Genomic DNA, 25,947 nt, shown 5'->3' with positions numbered 1-25,947 from the left:
TGTACACTTCACCCTTTTTTAAACATAAAATGTGCTGATCTTGATGTTCTGATACAATATGAGTTCATTATTATCTTCCCGATGTTTTCATTTTGAGTTATGCCTGAAACATATACAGGAACATTTGGACATTTCATTTTACTCACTTATTGTAAAAAAGTAGACCTTGTGCCACAAATATTTCCTTGTGCGCTAAATATTTCCAAATATTATGATCAATATTTTCAATATAGTGAAATAATATATGAGTGTCGGCGACCCGACACTCATCAGTGAACAGGACGGTAGACCACTGCTGCATTGTCCAGGTCACATGGTCTTGTGCCCACTGCAAACGTTCACGGCGGTGTCTTGGTGTCAGTTGAGTCACCTGCAACGGTCGTCTGGCATTCAAGCCAAAGCGGTGGAGTCGGTTGCGAATGGTTTGTCTGGAAACCGTAGTACCCCATGCATCTCGTAAACGGGCCTGCAGCTGTGTGGCAGTTGCATAACAATGTCTGAGTGCAGTGGTCCTTAGGTACTGGTCATCGTTGCGGTCTGTCACTCGTGGGGCTCCACTCCTGGGTCTGTCCTGAACTCTGCCAGTAGTTCTGTGTCTTGATGCAAGTCTGCTGATGACACTTTGAGACACACCAAGTTCACGAGCAACATCTGACTGCCTGCCACCGACCCGAAGGCGCCATGGCCAGGTGGCGCTGGTCGTCCGTTAAGTGACGTTGTGTGTTCATGGCTGTTTGACTGATGAACTTGGAATGACTTGCTGACAATACCAGCTTTTTATCCCCACAGACTGAAAAAAGGTTGTCTTGTGGTATTGGCCCCAATAAGGCAGACCTGTACACAATGAGACCATTACATGGAAAACACAAAATGAGGTGTGTGAATACAATTGCCTCCCTATTCCAAAAATGTCTGAAGTGTAACAAACACCGTATGTATGACATTCACTGAGTCTCTCACAATATCCCTAACTTATGTATATATCCATCCATCCATCCATTTTCCAAACCGCTTATCCTACTGGGTCGCGGGGGGGTCCGGAGCCTATCCCGGAAGCAATGGGCATGAGGCAGGGAACAACCCAGGATGGGGGGCCAGCCCATCGCAGCGCACACTCACACACCATTCACTCACACACCATTCACTCACACATGCACTCCTATGGTCAATTTAGCAACTCCAATTAGCCTCAGCATGTTTTTGGACTGTGGGGGGAAACCGGAGTACCCGGAGGAAACCCCCCCACGACATGGGGAAAACATGCAAACTCCACACACATGTGACCCAGGCAGAGACTCGAACCTGGGTTCCAGAGGTGTGAGGCAACAGTGCACCATGCCGCCCCTATATATATATATATATATATATATATATATATATATGTGTGTGTATATATATATATATATAGTTGCTCATTTTTTCCTGTTTTCAAGCTACATCATTGGTAAAGATCTGGGCCAGGTAAAATGTGAGATGGAGAACATAGTATGTATGCATGTATAGTGTTCTCATGCATATATACAAACTGTACTACATTAACGGTCCAGTACGTACTGTGTGAGTATGTGATTTCAAATGCACTACAGTTTACACTGAGTATTTTTCTTATTGTGTAGAGTTTTTGAACATACTATACTTTATTTGTAATGTCTACAGCTTTGTGAGGAAAGGACAAGCAATCATCATTACCGCTTTTAATAACAAATAATGGTACTTTTACAGATGTCTGAATCTTATTTATTATTTCATTATCAATTCAAATGATCAAATTTATTCTAACAGATGTATGGCAATATGATTATTTAGAAAATCACTGAAGATCAAAACAGTATTTTCTCTGGTCATAACACATTCATGAAGTTAAACATACTTTACAAATTTAACAGATAAATGACACTTGATAAAGTTGTATATAGATATTCTGGATTTAAAAAACCATTTTACTCTTCTATTTCCACTCCACCCTGTGAGCTGTCCATTTCTTTGTGTTCCCCTGTCCCTTACCGTCACCATCCTGCACACACTATACTTTCTGGTTTCAGTCGTGAGCCCTCACATTCTTGACTGATTTTGAATTTTTTCCTGGACACCAGCCAGTGTTCCCTATTATATTTCCTGTTGTCCTTTCTTACTGGCTCATATGGACCCCCAGCCTGCATACAGAAGGTTAAGGAGCAGCAGAAGCAGCCATGGAGCGGCAAAGGTGGGTGCGGCACTCATGTAGACCTTGCGCTTGTGGAGACACTGCTGGGGGCGATAGACATCATTAAAGCCTGTCTCTGCTGGAAACATCTTCACCTGAGGGAGGAGAAGAGACAAAGCATAGACATAGCTGATTTAGGGTTACTCCTATAAGTATGACATGCAAATTTTCAGGATTTAAGCGATTCTTATAAAAAGTATACACTATACTGTTATATCAGTCTTTAATACTCCTATTTAGTAACTTAAGTCTCTACCACAGTTTAAGCAAGTTATATATTTTATTGAGAAGCGCACTGCTGAAAAATAATATACCACCATATTTTATACCCATCTGAAAATAAATAACTTTGTTTCTGAATATTTGTTATTTTTCTAATTGCAGCTGATGGATGATCATTGATTCAGCTGATGGTTGTATTTTAAGATGCAGCTGAAATGCCAATAAATTGGGTAGAATAGAAGGTGCACCTTCAGGAATACTTTCATATAACATTCATCACATCCAAACTTGCTGACAGATGTGGTTTTAAGTAAGGAATTGTACAGGAGACATAGAGTCAAATCTCACAAGCAGAGGTGGATAGTTCAGGTCCAGAAAAGAAAAATCCAGATCAATATTTTGTTTCAAACAATCCAATTGAGCATAAAGAGCCACAGTCACTCAGCTGGTTTGTTGAAAGTAAATCTTGGTCTAGATTTTTACTTTCTGGACCTGAACTATCCATCTCTGCTAACAAGGAACAATAAGTCATTTTTCTGTGTGTGTTTAATTATACACTTGTATCAGCAATGAATGCGGCTTAATTAGACAATTCCTCTAATGAACTACAGTGTACACATTCTTTTGCCCGTACAGTGTAACGACTCACTTTTAGACTTGTGCCTTAATCTCAACTGTTTCCCTGTAGAGCAGAGGCTAACATTGTGAGATAATGTTAAAACTTCCATGTTTTTTTATTTTTTTTTACTAATATTGGCCATGTTAAGGCCTCTCATATCTTAACAGGTAAACAGTGGCATACCTCATGTTATGAGTGAAACAGATGAGAGCAGCCTTACAATTCATAATCAGCTGCAAATGCAAAATAACATTCTTAAATGCAAGTGACAATTAGTCAGTAGGGTTCATAACCTGTCTTCTCCACTCATGTCCCAGCTTGCTTATCATATTTGATGGGTCAGCCCTCAAAGAGTGGTACTCATGGACCACATTCTAGTATAATTTCTGTTCTTTCTATGCAAGCTTCCGAGTCAACTTATACTGTAACTGTTATCAGCAGAAATACCACACATTTCATGAATAACTATCCCTTGCATAGAGACACAGGTATACAGGTCAGGTCAGGTTGGGGAGAATGCACTAATACAGCGCGTTGCCGCACCCATGACACGGCAAAACTCCTCGGAATCCCGGCCAGCGATCACCCAGGCAGATACAAGGTCCAGTCCCACCCTCTAGAAATGGCCATCCATCTGCCGCAGCTAGGTGTTACATGGGCATCCCCTTGGCCTGGTCCAGCCACTTGGGTCCTTAGCAATGATGGTCCTGTGAGCTGGATCACCCTCAGGGAAATGCGTCACATGGCTGTAGTGCTGTAACTGACGCTCCCTCACAATGCAGGTAATGTGCGTTAATCGGGAGTCCTCTACCAATTGCTTATTTGAAAGTCAAACCAACAGTACCCAAGGAATCTCCGGAGAGACACAGTGCCGAAGGAGTCCAGTCTTCATTTCAGCTCACTGGATAGTGTCTATGCCTCACAGCCATTCGGCAAGACAGGGAGCACCAGGACTCTAAAGACTTGAACCTTCATCCTCTTGTAAAAATATTGGGAGCACCATACACCCCTTTCCAGTGACCTCATGACCCCCCATGCTCTTCCAATCTGTCTGCTGACTTCATAAGAAGAGTCACCAGAAACATGAATGTTGCTACCGAAACAGGTAAATCAACAAGGTCGACATCCTCCCGTAGGCAGACACACTACCAATGGCTGTGCCTAAGAAGTCATTAAATGCCTGGGTCTTGGTCTTCATCATGGACATCCACAATCCCAGATACTCAGACGCCTCGCTCAGTCTCTCGAGAGCTCTGATCAGAGACTCCATTGATTCCGCTAAGATTATAGCATCGTCGGCCAAGTCAAGATCAGTAAATCTTTCTTCACCAATGAACACCCCTACTGCTGGACCCTATGACCCTGCCCAACATGCAGACAAAGGCTATAAAGAACCTCTGCTGATATTTGTACGATGAGAACCCTCAGTGCAAGGATATGGTTGATGGTAGACTTTTTAGGCATAAAACCAGGCTGCTCCAGTTGCTGACAGGCAAATAGGTGGTCACTGATCCTCTTAAGGATGAGCCTAGTAAGGACCTTACCCAGCACTGAAAGCAGTGTTATCCCCCTGTAGTTGCCGCAATCCAGGCAATCACCCATCCCTTTCCAGATAGGGACTACAAATCCCATTTTCCAGTCAGCTGGGATGACGCGTGACTCCCAAATGGAAGTAAAGATTGCCTGCAATGCCAAGAGGACAGCTTTACCACCAGCCTGGAGAGGATCACACAGATACCACAGATCCCTGTGGCCTTTCATACCCCTAGCTGATTCACCACCCATGCAATCTCAGTGACACTGGGTGGTTCACAGCTGATTGGAGGATCAAGTTCGAAGGCAAACAGGTCCTGGGTGAGGAACCAGACGAAGTGCAGCTCACAAGACCCCTAATGAAGAAAAAGATATTGGATCCATGGTTTCCCCTGCCCAGACGCAGGTCACTGCCCCCCCCCCCCCCCCCTAGGGGTGGGGCTTGATGGCGAGCACCTGGTGGCCAAGCCTACACCCATGGTAGCCTCCTTTCGGGCACTCCTCCCAGGGACTCTCTTGTTCTGCTGGGGGACTTCAATGCTCACGTGGGCAATGAGACCTGGAGTGGTGTGATTGGGAGGAACGGGCCCGATCTGAACCCGAGCGGTGCTTTGTTGTTGGACCTCTGTGCTCATCATGGATTGTCCATAATGAACACCATGTTTAGGCATAAGGGTGTCCATATGTGCACTTCGCACCAGGACACCCTGGGCCGCAGTTCGATGATTGACTTTGTAGTCATGTAGTCGGACTTGCAGCTACATGTCTTGGACACTCGGGTGAAGAAAGAGGCGGAGCTGTCAACTGATTGCTACCTGGTGGTGGGTTGGCTCCACTAGTGGGGGAGGAAGCCGGCCAAGCCTGGCAGGCCCAAGCATAAAGTGCTCAGTTCTCAAACCTCTCTTCAGGGGCACCTCAGCAATTCCATGTATTTATAAATTTTCACCAAAAGCTCACTTAATTAATTTAAGTAGTTTAAAAAGTCAATGAGGTCTTGATTACGCAAACAAGGTGTGCTAGTGGCCAAGTCAAAAAAATTCATAGGTGTATTGGACGATTGTTTCAGACATTGGGGTGACTTTTTGAGAAGTTTTGAAATGGCTAAGCTGACACACTTCAACGGAAGTTGTACACCAACATATAGATCATTGAAACAAAATTTTTGTCATTTTTTTACTTATTGCACAGTACTAATATGTATTTTATTGCAAATATGGAGTACATATTCATGAATTTAAAAAAGAAAACTGATTGCACAATATACACAATAACTGAAATTTGCTTTCTCACCAAGTTCCTGCTGACTGTGATTGGTTGCGTAAAGACAGTCCATATTACTGCCTCATCGCAGGTGGGGGTAGTCAGGGATCCATTGTAACGGTAATACTTAGTCCGGTCCACATCTCCAAGAAGACAATCTAATGAAATTGGTTCATGCACATCAACAGCACTATCTGAAAAAAGTCATGAAAGATTTCAATGTATATTGGATTTAATATAATAAATGAGATATTCAGTAATGGCCAGTGTGGTGGTGTTTAGGCCACTGTTGGAGCCGAGAGCAATGCCCTTAACCCTAAAATCTGCGCAAGGCCCAAAATGTCTAGTGAAATCTTTAGAATTTGTAGAAAAATGCCTGACCCTGTGCTTGAATCTCGAGATTTGCTGTCTGCTTTGTCTGCCTCCGAGATAGAGATGCTTTATTATCCCCGTGCGGACATACTGCAGGGGAGTAGGATGGCTTATGTGAAAACGGTTTAATTCCGATGTACTTGCTTGAATATCAAAAATAATCCTAATAACAATTTAACAATTTTAAAAATCTAGATTTCTAAATCAGTGTCCACTGTCTGTGATGTGACACAAAACAGTGTGCAATTACAACAGAGGGAAAGGGGAAAAAAAGATTCAGTTATATTACCTAAATGTGAACAGGTAATGTACTGGAAAGCAGTTAATACAAAAATCAAACAACGCAATTAAATAATCCTGAAAATACATCAAAATGAAATCAGAAGTAGGTCTTGAAAATCACTTTCTTTAGCAGTACCGTTTTAGTCTGTAGGGCAGCAGAAACCATACCTGTCAGTATAACCATCCATCCATCCATCCATCCATTTTCCAAACCTCTTATCCTACTGGGTCGCGGGGGGTCCGGAGCCTATCCCGGAAGCAATGGGCAAGAGGCCAGTATAACTAATCATATGATTTTGAAACAAACCTGGCATAACATTAAACAGTATCTCCCTGTAGGAAAAGCTTTAGATCGTGTCAGATAAAGATTAATTTTTGGTGTGCTGCAAACAAGCAATATATAATTTATTATAAGACAGAAACAATAATATCAGGCATTAGACCCTTGGGTCAAACTCTTGAGTTACAAAGCCTGCTATGTCCCGTCCAGGGTGTCATCCTACGTCGTGCCCTATGCTTTGAGAGATATGCTTCAAGGCTCCCTGCAACCATATGCAAGATAATTAGCTGAAAGGTGGAAGGATGGATGGGAAATTATACAAACCCACATACGCACAGTATGTTCAAATCCAATGGATATTACTGAATTATAGAACTTTCAGGTTTCTCTGATAAGCCAGAAATCAAGACAAACCATGTCAGACATTTTTTAATCTATAATATGACCATGTATCCAAACAAATTCAAGACAATAACAAATAGTACTAATATGATGAATCATTGAAATGAAAAAAACCTACAATTTCAATATGGATGTGTAGTTTTTTTTATATATCCAATGTATATACATGTATGTCTTTTGAAGTTTGAAGTAAATAAGGCAGTGAGCGGAAAATGAAAAGTAGTATGTTCTCCTACCAATTTCTGAAGGGGTTTACTAGGTAACTAAGAGACCAATAATCTAGAGAAAGATCAGTCAGAAAATTAAGCAAATCAAATTACCAACATTTGTAAAAATGTTGCAGTCTGTTAACAAACAAATATTCATTTAAGATGTAAAACATCTTTTTCTGTTTCTTTGTGAGCCTGCTTTGTATCCCATGTCTTGAAAAGGTAAACTATGCTGTAAACAGCCCCTTTACTGCAGTTTTATATCTGAACTAGAGACTGAACCAAGTCTTTATACCGAAACAAATATATGCTACCAATCAAGAACTTCTCAACCCCACACCTTTCTCCTGTATTTGTGTTAAATACGATCTTAGGGCCTTCCAGCAATTCATCTTGAATTCTTTGCTTTTTGTCTGGGCTTTATAGCCTGTACCATGGTCCAGGAGTTCCTTATGTTCCTCATCTACCACCTGGACAGAAAAGAGACTTTTATTTACCTAAAAAGATGTAATTAACACAATGAAGGTAAGCAGTGGATCAGCAGATCATATGGCATTCTGAAAACCACTGTGATGTCATACTCATATTCATGTTATATTGTTTTTTACAACATTGCACATCTTGCTATGTTTTTATATTTCGTTGTGAGACAATTACCAGGAATAGTGTTCCTCTGCTGTGGATTTAGGGCAAGCTGGATATAAATGGATGAGATGCCATTAATGGATGAAGCTCTTAAACTGTTATAGAGATTTACCTCTATGAAGAATCCTAAGACAGCAAGTCCTTGGGGATGCATCTTTGCTTCGTTCATGGTAAGCCCTTTCATTATATTAACAATGTGCATCTGTCAGACAATGGAAAAAAACATTGTATTTATTAATAGACAATAGTATTTAAAAAATTAATACTACCACAATGACTGCTACTACTACTACTAATAATACAGTAAGTCAGGGAGAATTGATAAACCATTGGGACGGTTTCTGTTACCTCCATTGGATATCTCTTGGAGTTCACAGTGTGTTCAGAGCCGACAGAAGAGTCAGAGGAACTTCCCCAGTGAAAGTGGAAGTGAAGAGCTGAATACTGGTGGTTGAGCCCCCCTCCTCCAATTTCCACCATGTTTTCCACTAGCACACAATTAACTGCAAATGGAGCAATAGGGAAAACTGGATTCTCAGTACAATGCATTCTCTACATCTGTGTCTGTTTGAACGAAAATGACATACACTATATGGGCAAAAATATGTGGCCACCAGCTTGTCCAAAATCTTATTCCAAATGTAAGAATAGCCTATATTCTTCATAGTTTCCCACCAACCATGAAGATCATTTAAATGCAATTGTTTTTGAATTTCTAAGATTTTTGCACAGTTCTGTATGTGGTTGTGAATGCACTGCTAATACGACAGCTAAGAGTGAACGCCGTGTACCTGTGTGCCCTGTGTTTTCAATAGAGCGGATACTGTGGGGACTGGAGAAGTTAGTGAGGATGAAGGCTTTGAGGCTGGGATCAGGGATGATGTCCTTGGTGTTGATGCTGATGGGAGACTGTCTTTCTCCCCCACACTGAGAATGAGGCAGCATGTGCCAGTTTGACGGGACATATTCTGGTGATGAGAAAGAAAACAAACTGAGCTGAGTGAGAGAACAGTCAAAAATAATGATTCTTTTCCCTATAACCTGCTTTAGCTTACCACAGTCATGGTAACACCACGTATGACCTGAGGGAGAAACGTAAATGAGTCTGAAGCTGGTCTGACAGCAAAATCAAGTCATAAAATCACGCACAATAATATATTGTTCATTTGCTAGTTACCCGCGTCAGATAGTATTGCTGGGGAAGCGTAGACTTTGCGGCCATTGAGATTTTGTATGGGTCTATAAATTTCCTCATAATTCATAGTTTCTGGAAATTTTTTTACCTGAAGCAGAAAGTAGAGAAGGAAAGTTAAAGACTTATTTAACATTTTCATTCAGCTCTGGAAAAAACTAAGAGACCGCTCCATATTCTTTAAGGATCTGCATTATTAAATTCTGCTTTAATGCTGGTTCTGCTAGCAGAAGGCTACACTGAGTGGCAGGGTGCTTCTACGCTCAGAATTTCTAAGACAGCAGTACACAAAAACAATGTGAACCCGGAGACACGGGGAACAAGCAAACACTAGCCAGGTAGAGGACAGAAGCGACTTTCCAATGCCAGAGATGATCAACTTATCCAACATCCTCATAAATCGGATGATGACCTCAAGTGACCTTGGAAAAGAATGGGAAGCATTAAGTGGTGTGAACTGCACTTAACAGGAACCACAGAAGCAGGACTGAAGTCCCAAGGAAGAAGCCAATGAGAAACAGGAAAGAGCCAGGTTGAGAAATGAATGAAACAAAAAATGTTGCTGTCTCTTAGTTTTTTCCAGAGCTGTATTTAAAACACCATCTTTCGTTTGCATTTGCTTAGAAATTTTCAAGCTGGTAAATGCTTAAACATGTAGCCAATTGTTAATTCACATTGCATGAACTGGTTTTCTTAAATCAAAATCCAAATTGAAACATATACATTACATCACTGTGCAGACTTTTTACTGTATCTGTGATCATTAAGTGCATATTTTGCATTTAGCATATTTTTCATATATATGCCTAGATTCCCTTTCTAGCACACATCTTTTCCAGGAATATATATGATAATTCAAAAAGTTTGTTATGCAGTTGAATGTCAAATGTTTAGCTGAGGTGAAGCTTTATTCATGACAAACATGCTGTTTTAGGTATTATGTCAACCCCCTGTGACAGTGAATTAAACTGAAAATGAAAAGATTCCATCTCACCTTGTAAGCTCCTGTTATTTTTACATTTCACTGTATTTTCACTCATTCTTACCAGATCTTTGGAGACTTTGATTGGTTCTTTAAACACTGTCCACACTACTACCTCATTACAAGTTGGGGTAGTTAACGAACCATTATAGCGGTAGAACTTATTAAGATCCACATCTCCCAGCAAGTCGCTGATGGATATCTTGTGATTTACATTGACGAAAGTCTCTAAAACAGGGTGAAAGCAAACAAATCAGTTTGGTTGATGCATGAGAAAATTAGCAATGATATATTATTTTTGCTATGCCTCTATCACATTGTTAAATCACTGTTCCACTCACGTATTTTTGTTATATTTGCAAGGTATGAAATCAAATTTTCCCATGCTTCTGTCGTTTCCTCTTCATCTGCTTCCTAGGGAAAAGCCAAAATAAATTATTAATAAAAGTACTTGTATCATATCTTCTGTGTCAGATGCCATATTGTCATGTAATAAAATTATAAATAGCTAAGAAATTGTACATCGTACATATTTTACACTTGAAATGCTCTTTTGACATAACCGAGAATCCCCATTCCACCCCTCCCAGTCGCCAATACTTTCCCTTGGGTCAGCAAAATGGTCAAAATGCCGGTCTGCCACACCTGCCTCTCTAAAACTGTGCACATCACTGACCTGCATTGATATCCCAAGACCTGCGGGTCATACAATCTGCTTTTCATGTTACCTTTGTGGGCAGCAGGAATAACTGAGCTCAAACTCAACATGCAAGTAATAAGCCTAAGTAAAAAAACCTTCAAGTACTTCTTTCATTACATTTAAACTAACCCTGTTTATGTTTTCAAGCTATGCAGCAGTATTATCATTAATCGAAATCAAAACTATGGGGCATGGTGGTGCAGTGGTTAGCACTGTTGCTTCACACCTCTGGGACCTGGGTTCGAGTCTCCACCTGGGTTACATGTGTGTGGAGTTTGCATGTTCTCCCCATGTTGTCGTGGGGTTTTCTCCGGGTACTCCGGTTTCCCCCCCACAGTCGAAAAACATGCTATGGCTAATTTGACTGGCTAAATTGCCCGTAGGTGTGCGTGAATGGTGTGTGAGTGTGCCGTGGGATGGGCTGGCCCCCCATCCTGGGTTGTTCCCTGCCTCGTGCTCATTGCTTCCGGGATAGGCTCCAGACCCCCCGCGACCCAGTAGGATAAGCGGTTTGGAAAATGGATGGATGGAAAAGCAAAACTATAAGAAAAAAAATTGTACGCTGAAAGATACAAAAATAAAGAACTACAATGAAACTAAAACTATTCCGTTACTGATTCTGATAATACTATATACCTAAAAGTAATGATTTTTATTATTATTTTTTATTGGCGTTTATTATACCTGGAATATAATTTGCCTATTTTGAGGACATTAGTACATAATGCACTATGTACTCGAGTGGAGGTGATGAGAGTCCAACTGAGAGTTTGCCCGGTGCACTGCAAGAAATCTGTTGCTTCTGACCTTCTCCACTGTAGATCCCTCATTATTCACATTGGCCTTTTTAATGTCAACATTTCACCTTCAATCGCTATGCAGATTCACCACCCACCACTGACCCACCACTGTCACGTCATCTGCAAACTTGACTATGCTGTTTTCCCTTTATAAAGTATAGCTATGAGTCAGCAGGGTTACCAGAAGTGGGCTGAGCACACAACCCTGGAAGAAGCTTCCACTTCCCCATTAGCTTCTGTGGGATGATGGTTTTGAATGTTGAACTGAAGTTAATGGACAGAATTCTAACATACTGTAGGAGTCCTTCCTGGGGAAAGGGCCAGGTAAAGAGCTGGAGATATAGAATCCCTAGTAGACTGGTTAGGATGAAAGGAAAACTGGAGGGGCTGTGTGTGGCTGAGAGTCCAGTTTTCATGTGCCCCATGACAAACCTTATGAAGCACTTCATAATGACAGGTGTGAGTGTAGCAGGGTGATAAACACTGAGGCAGGAGACTGTTGACTTCTTCAGATCATTTCTGATGCCAGTGGCCTTGATGCATGACCACCTGGCTCAGGTAAATATTGATGATGTCTTTGAAGACATCAGCCAGTTGGTTTGCACATTCCTAGGGATGTTGTCTGGTCCAACAGCTTTGTGGGGATTCACTCTTGACTGAGTTGTCCTCACATGAGATATGAACAGACACGTCACGAATAAAGTTCAGTGCATCAAACCATGAATAGAAGTCATTTAATGTCTCTAAGAGGCAGGCATTGCTGTCATAGTTCTTCCATGAACCACAACAGGTACCACGAGTCTCAGTTATGAAAACAGACATGGAATCCTTGCCCACGTATATGCTTTTCTGCCTTGATCCTGTGTAAAGGGCTTCCCCTTTCTGTCTCCCAATCTGAAAGCAGCACTGTGGGCTTTCAGCGGTGTTGGTACCTTTGCTAACATCCTTCATTTATGGTTGCCTCAAGTAATGAAGGTCTTGGAAACAGTTACATCATCTATGCACTTCACATAATCAGTGATGGATGCTACATGCCCCTCTGAGTTAATATGGTGCCCACAGGCGGCAGTTTTCTTGAACATGTTCCAACTTGCATTTCACAACAGTCTGTAATAGTTCAGACATCTTCTGGCTGGACTGCAATCTTTTGTTGGACTGGTTTGGCTTGTTTGAACAGTAAAATGTATGCTGGCATTAGCAATACAGACATGTGATTTGAGAGACCATGGTGGTGCTGGGGTAACCGTTTTTCTTTGCTTTGTGTGTGTACATTGTTTAGTTTGTACGAGTTTGTCTGGTTTGGTTTCTTTGGAAAGTTCACGTGCTAGTTGAATTTGGAAAGAAAAAAAAACTTAGCAGATACATCGTGTGCAGCTCATTAATGACTCCATAGTGAAGGCACAGCGCTTCGTTAGCATTAAGGCCGTTTCATACTTTCATGGTTGTTATGGCATAATTTTTGGGAGCTACGCGCAAGGGCTCGTGCCAATTGGAAATCTTCGTTCTGCATTCTGTGATACAAATGCACCTCAATCATTCAGTGGCATAAAGTCAGATATGAGATCGTATATATACACCTTTTCTACCCTCTGATCAGACTGAAAACAAACATGGCTAGCAGATTCGAAGAAAAGTTAAATGAGGAAATCAGTCAATACTGACACATATAGTGGTGGAGGAAGTACTCAAACAATTTACTTAAGTAGAAATAAACAGGCAAAAATGTACTCCAGTAAAAGTGAATGTACGCCATTGGCCTTACTGCTTACGTAAAAGTACGTAAGTACTTGCTTGTAAACATATGTAAAGTTTTAAGGTAAAAGTATTTGAACATGTAGTCCCTGATGCAACTGTATAACAAGGCATTAACTGCTAGTTTATAAGAACTTCAGAAATATATTCCATTGTGTGGACTGAAATTAGATTTACATAATTAACCAGCTACAATGATTAATGCTGATAAGCACATCTAAGCTGAGCACATGCTCTCAAGCAGTTTTAACAATAATTCTAGCACTAACATACAGTGTTGGGGAAGCTACGTTAAAATAGTAGCTTTTCAAGCCACAAGCAACTTATGATTAAAAGTAGCTAAGCTACAACCAAGCTACAGTTTTAATGTAGTAGCTACAAGCTAGAGAGAAAAAGTAGCTAAATACATCGAAGCTATTTCATCCAGTAATACTTTGTGCTGTAGGATACTCTTAAAAAAATTAATTTAAAAAATGTGAAACATGATGTTAAATTTATTTTATATACAATATCTACGGGGGCGGCATGGTGGGGCAGTGGTTAGCACTGTTGCCTCACACCTCTGGGACCCGGGTTCGAGTCTCCGCCTGGGTCACATGTGTGTGGAGTTTGCATGTTCTCCCCATGTCGTCGTGGGGTTTCCTCCGGGTACTCCGGTTTCCCCCCACAGTCCAAAAACATGCTGAGGCTAATTGGAGTTGCTAAAATTGCCCATAGGAGTGCATGCGTGAATGAATGGTGTGTGAGTGTGCCCTGCGATGGGCTGGCCCCCCATCCTGGGTTGTTCCCTGCCTCGTGCCCATTGCTTCCGGGATAGGCTCCGGAGCCCCCGCGACCCAGTAGGATAAGCGGTTTGGAAAATGGATGGATGGATGAACAATATCTACGTTTACATACAATGTAATGTCAAATTACAATAAGGTTTCAAAAAAATTCTTTCTATGGTGTTAACCAAGAACACTTCACACAATTACTGTGTGAAAATTCGAAGGGTTACATTTTGATAATCTGTCCAAGAACCAAAGTGCTCCTATGCATTTGGATGAAAGTGACTAAAATATTTTTGCCATCCATCCCCAGAATATTCTATCAAAAAACACAAGTCTTTGTAAAGAGAGAAAAATAATACAGGTTGTTATTTAAGTATTAATCAGAAGAACATTAAAAAACAAAAATGGACTTACAACAGCAATCTGTTGCAACTGATCAGTCGTAAGTCGATTTGTTGTGTGTCTGCCCATTATTTTACATGCAGAAATCATCATATGTATAGCATACTGTATAATAAAATTATAACATCTTTAAGTCATGTTTTTTTTACTTTTTATCACCATTTAAGCTGCTAAGGCACAAACGAATACAACTGCATACTGTACTGTAAGCGCTGCAAACAGTATCTTAAGCACAAGATGAATGAATGGGTGTCTTGCGGGGAAGCTCGCACTGCTGGCAGTTGGGGTGGAAACTGTCATGCACTCATGCTGAGCAACACTTGCGCTGCCAGACACGCCTCAGTCAGGGCCACATACTTGCGGTCTTGGAATGCTCGCAAACTCCATCAATCGTAAATCGCATAAGTCAAAAGTTGACAACGACCTGTAGTATTTTTTAATGATGTAGCATTTGTCACACTACATCGCTATTTGTAAAAAAAAAATAAAATTGTTACTACAAAAGCTACAACATTTTACAAGTAACTGCACTACTAATAAGCTACTGAAAAAAAGTAGCTAAGTTAGTAGTATTGCTAATTGTAGTTAGTCACTCGGCAAAACTGCTGACATGTGTTTAGGGCTATGCAATATGACAATATTCATTGTGTGATGATAGAATAACGTTTCATACTATATCTATCATTTATTTCGTTGTATTGCAAATCACACTCTATACACAGCATGAATGTGCGGAGGAAATGTAGGCCCCTCTTCATATGATGCACACCTTCAGGGTGTAAATGCGTGAAACTGAAACCATCTCGTATTCCATTGTACTTGTATTGGTTTGAATTGCGCTACTGCTTGTTACTGTCAACTGTGGCCTTTATTGTCAGAATCTTTTAAATCATATAATGAGTATGTACCTTTTATTTGTCAAGTAAATAACTCAAAATGTAATAAGAAATAGGTCTTTCCATGTAGTCATTTTATATATTTTATATTTATATTTATTCATTGATTTTACAGGAAATCTGCTATATCATGATATGTATTGTTATCATGATATGAGATCTTGGTCATATCGCAAAGCCCTATATGTATGTGTTATTAGATAAAACTTACCAAGCTAAAAACCACAGTATTGTAACACTTCTATAATGACAGTATAAACATGCTATTCAGAATTCACCAATAAGTTAGCCTGATCACAAACATCCAAGAATCGCCTCTTGTCATTTCCAGAGCCACTTTCCACAAAGAACCAAAAGGTGTTGTATGTAATACAAAACTGTATAGCAATCTCTCCACCTGAAAAAAAAACACAGGCCCCAAAGTTTTCTGAGAGCTGACAGGAATGAAAACCTCTGGCGCCTACTCCCTGCTTCGACAAGTCCCGAAATCTCAGTATTATTTGTCCCACCACTACGTTTCCCTGCTGTCTTCTGATTAAAAAGTTAAAAAACGCAATGTGATTGTAATATGTAATGCAAGACTTAGCAGAAATGTAGCAGAGCAGCCCTACTTTGCCTTACAGTAACCCATTTGCATCTGGCTAGCTAGGCTACCTGAGGCTAATGCTGTGTGCACGTAAAACATGACTAAAAAATTTTCTTTCAGTGACAAATATAAACTCATCCAATCATATGATAAACTGCCAAAAGTGAGACAATTAGATACAGCAGTGAAACTACAATAAGATGTGTTTTATGTACAGTACTATACTGTATTATGGCGTATTTGAATTATAGTGTTCAGTAATCTGTAATTTGAAAAGTATATGAAGCAGCTGTAATGTATTTTAAAAGAGTAAATAAATTTCAATAAATAGTGACGCTGTCCGTTTTATTTCCTTACATGCATGTAATACATATATCATTTAGATGGTAATCTGCCTAAGACAAAAAAACGATGATCATCCGCTTGTAGTGATCAATTTCACCCTTACAGACATGATCACTATAAGTGGTTTACACTATAGCATTTGCTGTAAAATATAGTACAATAAAAGTCAAAAGTGTCCATCAGCGAGTAACTGAGTACCACAATGTTTACACACCATGCATTGCGCACAGAGATGCAGAGATGCACAGATCACATTTGTGAGTGTAGCGAGACCAGATAATCCATGTCAGGAAGGACACTTTGAGGCAGGAGAGGATTTGTAAACTACCGTTTCAATTAAAAGGAGGTCGATTTAGCTTATGCGCTGAGTTCCTGTGGAGTGCTGTTTGGTCAGTCTTGTATAGTCATGCCATTGTCAGTAATGTTAATGTGAAACAGCTGGATGAGTCTTTCAATCAAGGAAACAAACCAATCAAAGCACAAGGTGAACTAAACAATTTAGCCAAGCACAAGAGCCTTTCAGTTTTAAATCAGTTTGTAAAACCTGAAGCAGCTCAATGTGTCCTCTCTGATATGGATTATCTGGTTCACTATTTATGTAATGTTCTATGAGAGCCCTCTGCTGGTTCTTTGCAGTGATACATTATTACATCTGGACCACAGGTCGATCTTTTGTTTTACACTTTGTAATTTTTCATTTAAGTGATCTGCATAGATTTGGTATTCTTATGAACTAGCAGAATATAGATGTTGGATTTTTTCCCCTCTCTCTCTCATTTTCTTTTGCCTCATAAAAATAGCCCAAGTGGCCCCCTTGGGAGAAGACCTCCTAGTAAGTGCCCCCCAGGTTATTTGAGTTTGAGCTTTAAAGCCCTGAGCCCAGAGTGAGACAGAAGTTTTGATACATGGGACAATTTCACAAAGACACCTTCTGTATCAGCCTTAGACTGAAAGATATTTCAGGATATTTCATATTTGGTTATACTGTCCTCCTGAGAGGAACTGCAGATAAGGCACTGAGTACCTGCTCCAGAAACACATGGCATGAAAAAATGCCACTTAAACATTATGATCACACAGTCCCTGAAGTCACACGAACAAGATTCTCCCTTAAAAGGAAGCTGGCGATATTGGTGACCTGACTAGCAGGACAGGCTTCATGGCCAATGTACATACAGTATACGGTACATGGGATGATGACTGTGATGGAGACCATTCAAGCTGCTATCAAGCAACACCTTGGATTTGCTTTGGCCTTTTATCAGCTCTGTGACCCACAGCCACAGACTAAGGGATCGGGGTGTGTAACACAGCAGAAAGTCAACATATGTGCTTATTTCTGCACCCATATTAGCCCAGAAACACAATTAAATACTTTTAAAATAAATTTGTTTAGCTAATATACTGTAAGGTCAGATTGGATCATTTGAATTTATGGAACTAATAATTTAATGAATTGTAATCATAAATGAAACATCAAAATGTCCATAAAATACCTGTGACATTATATTTCATATAAAAAAAGTTATTTCCACAGTAAAAGTACTTTAAGGTTTTTCAGCATGTGGGAGGTTACATACAATAGTGGTTATAAAGTTTCAACCTTATCTTAGAAAAGTGTCCACAAAAGCAACAAGTCATTCATGCTACCAACATTACAAACAAACTGAAAAGTTTACTGAAAACAGACCTAATCAGTAATATTGAACTTGAGTCTGCATTCTTTTAGATTTGGGTAAAATGCTTGGTAATAATTGAAATTGAGATACTGATCTTCTGTACATAGGATTCATCCATGTTCCATACCCACTTGCCCTATGCACAGTCCAGAGTTTATCACAGAGGATAAGCACCGGGAAACTCCACTACACCTTAGCATGTTTGTGGCTATGGGCGCAGGAATGCGGTAGCTCCACACCCACAGAGCAAGGGTGGAGATTCATCCTAGTCTCCAGAACAACGAGGCTACCATGTAACCTTTGTATATAAGCTTTCTATATAGACATACATGCATATATACATTACATACACATTATATATATATACACTATATTCACAATATCCATATTCACTAACTAGTGTTTGTGTATTTTTTGTTTTATTTTATCCTTATTATTCTTGGAAAACCACACTAATACTTAAAAAAAATAATACAAATCAGTACAATACTCAATGACATTAAACCTGCCAATTTATAAACTGGGTTCCAAATTAATTAGCACCCCTTACAAGAAATACACTAAAATACTATTAAGAATAAATAATATAATTTAATAAATAGAAATAATAAATACATTAAAAATAATGATAATTACATGGTAGTGATAAACTCAAAATTCCAAGATGCAAAACTATTGCATTTTTTTGTTTCCAAGAAACCAACCAAATTTAGAATCAATGTCATCCAAATATTCCATCGGAATAGTAATAAACTTTATTTTTCACATTTTGGCAATTTGAGTTCACTTCTATAATGTGATTTATTTTTAGTAGTACTTTAATGCATTGCCAGACAGAGGTGTGAAAAAATGATATATTACTATATAGAAAAAATTTACTAAATTGAACACACCTGCATGGACATTTTTATTTTACCTTAGAATTATAACTGACCTCAATAAAAAATCCAAGAACAGCAATTCCGTCAGGAATCTGCCTTCCCTTTTCTTCTGCTAATTCTTTCTTCAGACTCACAATGTGCATCTGAAAAACAAGGAATGTAAGTTGCAGACATATCTTTGTGTGTGAATGCCTGTTCACAATATAAGTATTACTGGAAAACACCGCTTCATAGGAGAAAACAATGACGCGAGCAGAGTATAGAAGCAGCACATATCTCACCTCCATCTGATACCTCTTGCCATTTACTGTGTGTTCTGACCCTGGATGGTTTACACTGCCCCAGTGGAAATGGATCTCAGTAGCTGAATAGCTGTACTTAAGTCCCCCTCCTTTCACCTCCACAGTATTTTTCTCCAAAGTACATCGTACTTTAGGAGGTGAAACACAGACACACAGCGAGAAACAAACAAGGAAGACGTTAATATGTTTCTTGAAATCTGAGTGATAATTATTGTTGTTTAACAAGTTGCATCTTCTTTTAGGTTAGGTAGTTTAGAATGATGTTTATTACAAACCCTCTGAACAAAATTAACAAACATAAGAATTTGACAAGATCTCTGCGGGTCTTATAATATCTTGAATATGATTTTGATAGGTCTTGAAAATTGATTGAATTATAAAGTCAACATTACTTCTATAAAGTTGCATTAAGTCTTGGCTTTAAATGTGTTTACGGAAAAATTGTATTGGTCATGCTGTAACGAAACTACAAAACAAAACTAACGGGGAGTTCTGTCTTCTTTTTGTAGTCCTCTGTTCACTTACTTGAATGCTTCCCAAATACAACAGTAGCGAGACATTTTAATGAACACTGTACACAGTTTGTGTTGCACTATAGAGATAGAAAAATTTTACAAACTGACCTTACTGAGCATTTTGTTTTGACCTGTTTTTGTAAATGTATTTTAATGTATTGTATAGTATGATTCCTGTGTGTTTTTGTGTTTCCTTTAGTGATTGAGCTTCTCCTGAATTATTTGCTGGTAATCAAGGTATTGAAGGTAACCAATCGTTTATGACATTTGTAATTGTAGGGAATGGGAACAGGTGGTCATATTCCTTTCTGCTATATAACAGCTAGTTTGTGATTACTTGGCTTATAGACACTGAGGAAGACATTTGTCAAAATGTCTATTGGCTTTTGCAGTAATGAAAAGATCAGTCGATCTCACCTTATTTGTTTTTTAGCAATAGTAGGATGAATCTGTTGAAAATGTTTTGAGTGTATACCCTGACACTGGTAGATAATTTATAGAGTATTAGTTGGTAGCTGCACCTACTAAAAGAGCAATAGAAAAGGACCTTCTTGAGTGCAGGTTTATCCTTTATTTTTGATTCATAATGATCATAACAAGGTCTTAAACTTGCTAAACCTGCAGGTATCCTCTGTGAATTAATCCCGAGGAACTTTTTGCAGAGGAAGGAAACAACTTTCTATTTTGGCTCTGGACAACTCTTTTGTTATTTTAATTTATAGATTGTTTATCGTAACAAACTGTCATAACACAGCCTATCATAACATTTTCTGAATATGGGAGCATGTGTCCTTTATCCCGACAGAAATGCAGGGCAGGGCTTCTGTCCCACATCTGTCCTGTGCAGAATTCAGACATTAGTGAATGTAAGGCCCACCTGTGTGTCCTGTGTTGATGAGACCGGTTATGCTGTGTGGATTTGAGAAGTTAGTGAATGTAAAGGCTCTGAGCTGGGAGTCAGGGGTCAGCACTGAGGTGTTGATATTGATCGGTGACTGTTTCGATCCTCCACACTCTGAGGGAACGAGTGTGGCCCAGTTTGAGGCGTCTTTATCTGTAGGAAAGAGAAAGTTCAAAGGTTCAAAGAAAATTTGCTCATAAGATGCCTGATTATGATGAAAACCTCTTAAGACAGAAACATTTAATGGTGAAATGGCATTGTCACTACAAGAAACCTTAAATGAAGTACTACAAACACAGTAGTGATGGCGATTGTATGTTTTCTTACCACAGCCTTGGTAGCACCATGAGTCACCTAAACGAGAAATGAGAAAAAAGAGAATGTAATAACATTCATAATAACCTACATTTATTTTTGACTCCCTCCCTCCCTCCAAGCAACAATCACATAATTATGTTGAGTTTATGTTTGATATTATTGAATATGTATATACTTTATATATGCTTAAATTTATATTAATTTTTAAATGTATAATTTATGATTTTATCATTTACATATGACAAGGCTTCTGTTCCTATCAGGCTGTCAACTTTACATGTAGCATTCACAAATTTCAAAAACAAGTAGGGAGATTTAAAATTGACAAAAATTTTACATGAAAAAGATATTCTGGCATAAGTTAGATTAGCAAAAAATTCCATAACAAAATAAGTCTGTGTTATATCTTTGTGTCAGATATGATTGGTTTCTTACAGATTTTTTGCTAAAAGACTCGCCACTCTCAGCTTCAGCTTGCCTCTTACGTGTTGGTTTTGTTGAAGTTTTGTCACTCCGGTTTCCCCCCACAGTCCAAAAACATGCTGAAGCTAATTGGATATTGGACTTGCTAAATTCCCCGTAGGTATGAGTGACTGATGTGTGAGTGTGCCCTGCGGTGGGCTGGCCCCCCGTCCTGGGTTGTTCCCTGCCTCATGCCCATTGCTTCTGGGATAGGCTCCGGACCCCCCGCGGCCCATTAGGATAAGCGGTTTGGAAAATGGATGGATGGATGAAGTTTTGTCTGATGGCACACCAGTCTACCACCATTCAAGAGCAAAGTGTTACAGTTTTAAAAGCATGAATGAATAATTCTTCAATGTCATAGTACACAATTCATTCATGGTACAATGCTGAGTGTTTAGTCAACGAAAGGATTTTACCTCTTGACTCTTATACCAGCTAATAACGTTTTTTTTTTTCTCAAGTCTCAGTCTTTTCTCTGACATGATTTAAGGTATAAAACCACAAATCGTCTCTTTGATATCACACCTGATGCTGCAGGTTACTGAACTTATTCCCCTCAGATTTATGACAGCTTGTTGACAACTTTTTTTTTTTTTGTCATTTATGTCAGGGGTGATTTTGGAACTCACCGGAGATTGTGTCTTCTGAGCGAGATGGGCCTGGGCAGAAAACCAGAGAATCCATTTACACACACATCACCCTGCTAAAAGTTAACTTCAGACACATATGTATTCTGATTTTCTTTGTAAGAAATTATTAGTCTGACATGATTCATTTAAACTTATTTATCAGCACTATATACTGTATACCTAGGGACTACATCCAAACTGCAGGAACACCGTGTTCAACATGCAGGACGATGGACTCATAACTAGAGAGTGATTTAAGAGATATGGCTGGAGAGAACACTTGCACGTACACAGCCCTCCAACCTGGTTTCAACGCAACCGCTTTGTTCACATAAAAGCAAAATACATAGAGGACATTCAACTAGTGAAAACATGAATGGAACATAGAAATGTATTCCGATTTGCATCAGAAACATAAAGATACAAACATAGAGATACACACAAACTATGAATAAATTATAATTACACATACAAATAAAGAAATAATCACTATACAACTGATCTCACTTTCATACATCCTTTAGCCCCCCAGCTCAGATAAATGCTCATTTAAAGGTCTTGGTACAGTAGGTATGAACAGCACCTACAGTACTGCACCTACACTTGGTACAGTAGGTATGAACAGCACCTACAGTACTGTACCTACACTTGGTACAGTAGGTATCTGTAAAATATCATTCTAAATCTAAAAAATTATATTCTGACCTGCAATATGAACCAAGAAGAACATGAACTCCAATGTAGAAGTGCTATAGATCTAAAAGAGAGGGGAAATAAAAGCTGCATACATAACCAGCGCACCCTGTAAGCCATTGCATCTATGCACTTGCGAGGACTATGTATCCAATGTAGGGTTACGATGAGCAAAGAAAACTCAGGGCAGGGTTACCCTAAGCGGAATGCAGTCCATCGCAGGGCAATCTCTCTCTCTGTCTCTCTCACACACACACACACACATATATGTTCACACACTCCTATATTCCTATTAATTTGGGGACTCTTCATTTATTTCTATAGGAAAAACCCTAACCCTATCTATAACAACCTTAACCCCGACCCAAACTAAATACGGGACTTTAGTTTTTTGATTGCATGCACAGATTAGTATATATACATAGTGTATATATACATTAGTATCGTTTTAGGCAGTCAAAGGAAATTATATTTAAATAATCTTCATGTTGGTGTAAAACTATGACAATTTGTCTGTGAAAGTGTTACCTTAACCAGTGTCAAACTTCTCCTAAAGTCACCCCAGTATTTTCAGAAACAATACTTGTATTTACAATATACCCATGTATTTTTAAATTCGAACACTAGCACATCTCTTATTGCTAATGAATATCTCGTTGATTTTTTTTAAGTAATTAGATTAATTAATTTAGCTGGTGACGAAGTTTTACATGGAACGGCTGAGGTGCCCCTGAAGAGAGGTTTGGGAACTGACGTGGTGCTCATCTAGCCATCCAACAAGATATCAGTAACTTTCTGGAGAACAGATGAAATTCCTGTTAGTTTTATTGTGTTATTCTTTGTTTGCATATATTCTAATGTTAAATTGTGTTTTGGTCTGAGCAAGTATAACCTTACTACCCAGATAAATAGCTTTAAACATTTCCTTTGACTGCCTAATATATAATATTGAGATAGATATAGATATTTTTAATGATTGTCCAATCAAAATATGGTGCAATCCCTGGAATATCCTACCAGATGGAACTTATTCCAGTATTAGAATATTATCAGTTCATTTTTGAAACCTGCGTTCTTTATAAATGCTCCTAAACCAGGAGTTTTTTTCGTATTCCATGAGATAATCTTTTAAAAATCAAGTATTACTGTATTTTCGTTCTCATCTTGATCAGCATTTCCAAGACCATTTCAGATTCCCCACCCAGACTGTAATACACAGCAGTTATACTTTACGGTCAAAAAATTGTACATTACAATTGGAATGGTTACAAATAAAACCACAGCATACTGTATCACACAAAAGTGTGTAGTTCATGCATAAAATATGTTTCTGGCATCTACCAATTGTTGAATTTGTGTATCTGAAAAGAATTTCAAAGCAGCCTTTTACTTTCCATGTTTTATTAAAAAAAAGAATGAGGTCACCTACCTTATCTGTCATTGTATTTTCCACACGCAGCACTTCACAACACTGTCAGGTTAATATGTTCTTGTCTGAAAAGATCACAGTCTCTTGGCCACTGCCCAAGATAAATGTCAGAAAAAGTGAGAGTCAGTCTGTTGTGGTCCACGTGGAGAGCCAATTGGAGGGACAAACGACATAGATGTTAGTAAAGCATTACTATGTCCAGTTAAAAGCCGTTACTGAGATCTAGCACAAAATGTTACAGCTATGTAGTTATATATATGTTATATTGAAATGAATCATACAGAACAGTACCAGGAAACTGAGCAGGACTGACCATCTGGAATACCAGCCCCTTTCCTGGTGGGTCGACTGGGCCATAGGCTGGCAAATTTTGCCCATCGGCCTGCAATCCAAAATTGTATCTGTATGTATGTGTGGTGGATCAGCACAGCGAAAACCCAGGACTCCTTTTAAGTCGAGCCCTGCAGGTAAAGTATAATAATACTACACTATAACAGTTTATCTCCCCAGCGTTTGAACATTGTTGTCTTAACTCAACATGTGATGAGAGAATACATTTATAAGTGGAATGTTCAGTTAATATTATATGCCTATAAATATTTCACATATATAGTATACAGATGCAGAATCAGTGAAGTGCACCAAGTATGAAAACCATTTTTCAAATCAGATATCTGTATATAACATCCACAGCAGCAGTGTTATTGCAATAAAAAAAATTCTAATTTGTGCATATTGATATATGCTATTGTTAGGGCTAATATGTTACTTTAGAAAGCCAGTAAGTTTAACAAAGGGAGGACGAAAGATCGAAAAAGATTATGTCATGATGGTACTGGCAGAAGGAGAGAGAATCCAGGGAGCAACTTACAGAAAATGGATAAGCTATTATGAACAGAGTACACAAGAAACAAAAGGGACTGGACAGGGTCAAAACAAAGGCAGATAAACATGAAGGAGTGGGGACTAATCCAAACAGAGGTTTAGGGAGGGTGAACCTACTAATGAGGAAACCAAGAAAAGCCAAAACTGACACAGCACTCACAATGGCCTACAGTGGACCAGGGCAAGGATAGGATACATACTGTAGATAATGAAGCTGGAACAAGAGAGACATGACATGAGTCAATTAATTACCACATTAGGACAGGGAATTGGGAAGCGACATCTACTGGCCAAATGGGAAAATGGAGGACGCAGAAGGGACAGATCCTGACAGATTAATTGAGGTAAGATGACAGAAATGTGTTCATGGCAACAGTCTGGTGTTGGCAGGAATCTCATAATGAATTACACCCACCATAAACAACTGAATGACCTTTAGCCCATTCTGTCCTTTAACATGCCCTCTTTTCGTTACCCTAACTTTGAAGTCGGTCCTGATCTGTTTTTTGTTTTAAATGAAAACTGGGGAAACCACAACAAGCTACAGTAAGATCTCTGAAAAGGTCAGTCCAAAGGAATAAAACAGCATTTCTATGAGTTGGAAATTCCACATACAGTTAGCCAGATCCTGTGCTCTGCACCTGTATTATTCTCCTAAATTAATTAAATATATTTCCATCACGCATGAACAATCCGCTTGGCAAATGCTTTTGCACAAAGTAACATACAAGAGTGGTAGATAATGCATAATAAGCATGCAGCTATCAAGGACCCAATGTTGGAAAATGTTAGGATGAC

The 25,947-nt window shown here is 39.1% G+C and overlaps 1 protein-coding gene across 1 annotated transcript; it reads right to left on the bottom strand.

Moving 5' to 3' along the window:
- Positions 1 to 1,679: 1,679 nt before the first annotated feature.
- LOC125741691 (carbonic anhydrase 15-like) lies at positions 1,680 to 24,361 on the bottom strand. The gene is made up of 17 exons (XM_049012921.1): positions 24,265 to 24,361; positions 22,848 to 22,899; positions 22,143 to 22,172; positions 21,058 to 21,084; positions 20,707 to 20,883; positions 19,294 to 19,442; positions 19,066 to 19,155; positions 10,543 to 10,615; positions 10,266 to 10,429; positions 9,205 to 9,310; positions 9,083 to 9,109; positions 8,819 to 8,995; positions 8,376 to 8,530; positions 8,140 to 8,229; positions 7,723 to 7,852; positions 5,868 to 6,031; positions 1,680 to 2,298 (listed from the first exon to the last, which is right to left on the bottom strand). Exons 1-17 carry the CDS (start codon positions 24,274 to 24,276, stop codon positions 2,137 to 2,139), a joined length of 1,785 nt encoding a protein of 594 aa, XP_048868878.1. The 5' UTR covers positions 24,277 to 24,361; the 3' UTR covers positions 1,680 to 2,136.
- Positions 24,362 to 25,947: the final 1,586 nt, after the last annotated feature.

The sequence above is a fragment of the Brienomyrus brachyistius genome, chromosome 5 (assembly GCF_023856365.1).
Source record: "Brienomyrus brachyistius isolate T26 chromosome 5, BBRACH_0.4, whole genome shotgun sequence".
Classification (NCBI taxonomy): domain Eukaryota; kingdom Metazoa; phylum Chordata; class Actinopteri; order Osteoglossiformes; family Mormyridae; genus Brienomyrus; species Brienomyrus brachyistius.
Note: the sequence above shows the minus strand (reverse complement) of the source record. Positions and strands in the feature narration are given on the sequence as shown.

What these genes read in the sequence shown, in the direction of transcription:
- LOC125741691 (XM_049012921.1), bottom strand. An exon ending in ATGGTGCTACCAAGGCTGTG is followed by an intron (nt 20,884 to 21,057) that starts GTAAGAAAACAT and finishes TCTTTCCTACAG; the next exon opens with ATAAAGACGCCTCAAACTGG. An exon ending in TCAAAGTCTCCAAAGATCTG is followed by an intron (nt 9,311 to 10,265) that starts GTAAGAATGAGT and finishes TTTCTGCTTCAG; the next exon opens with GTAAAAAAATTTCCAGAAAC.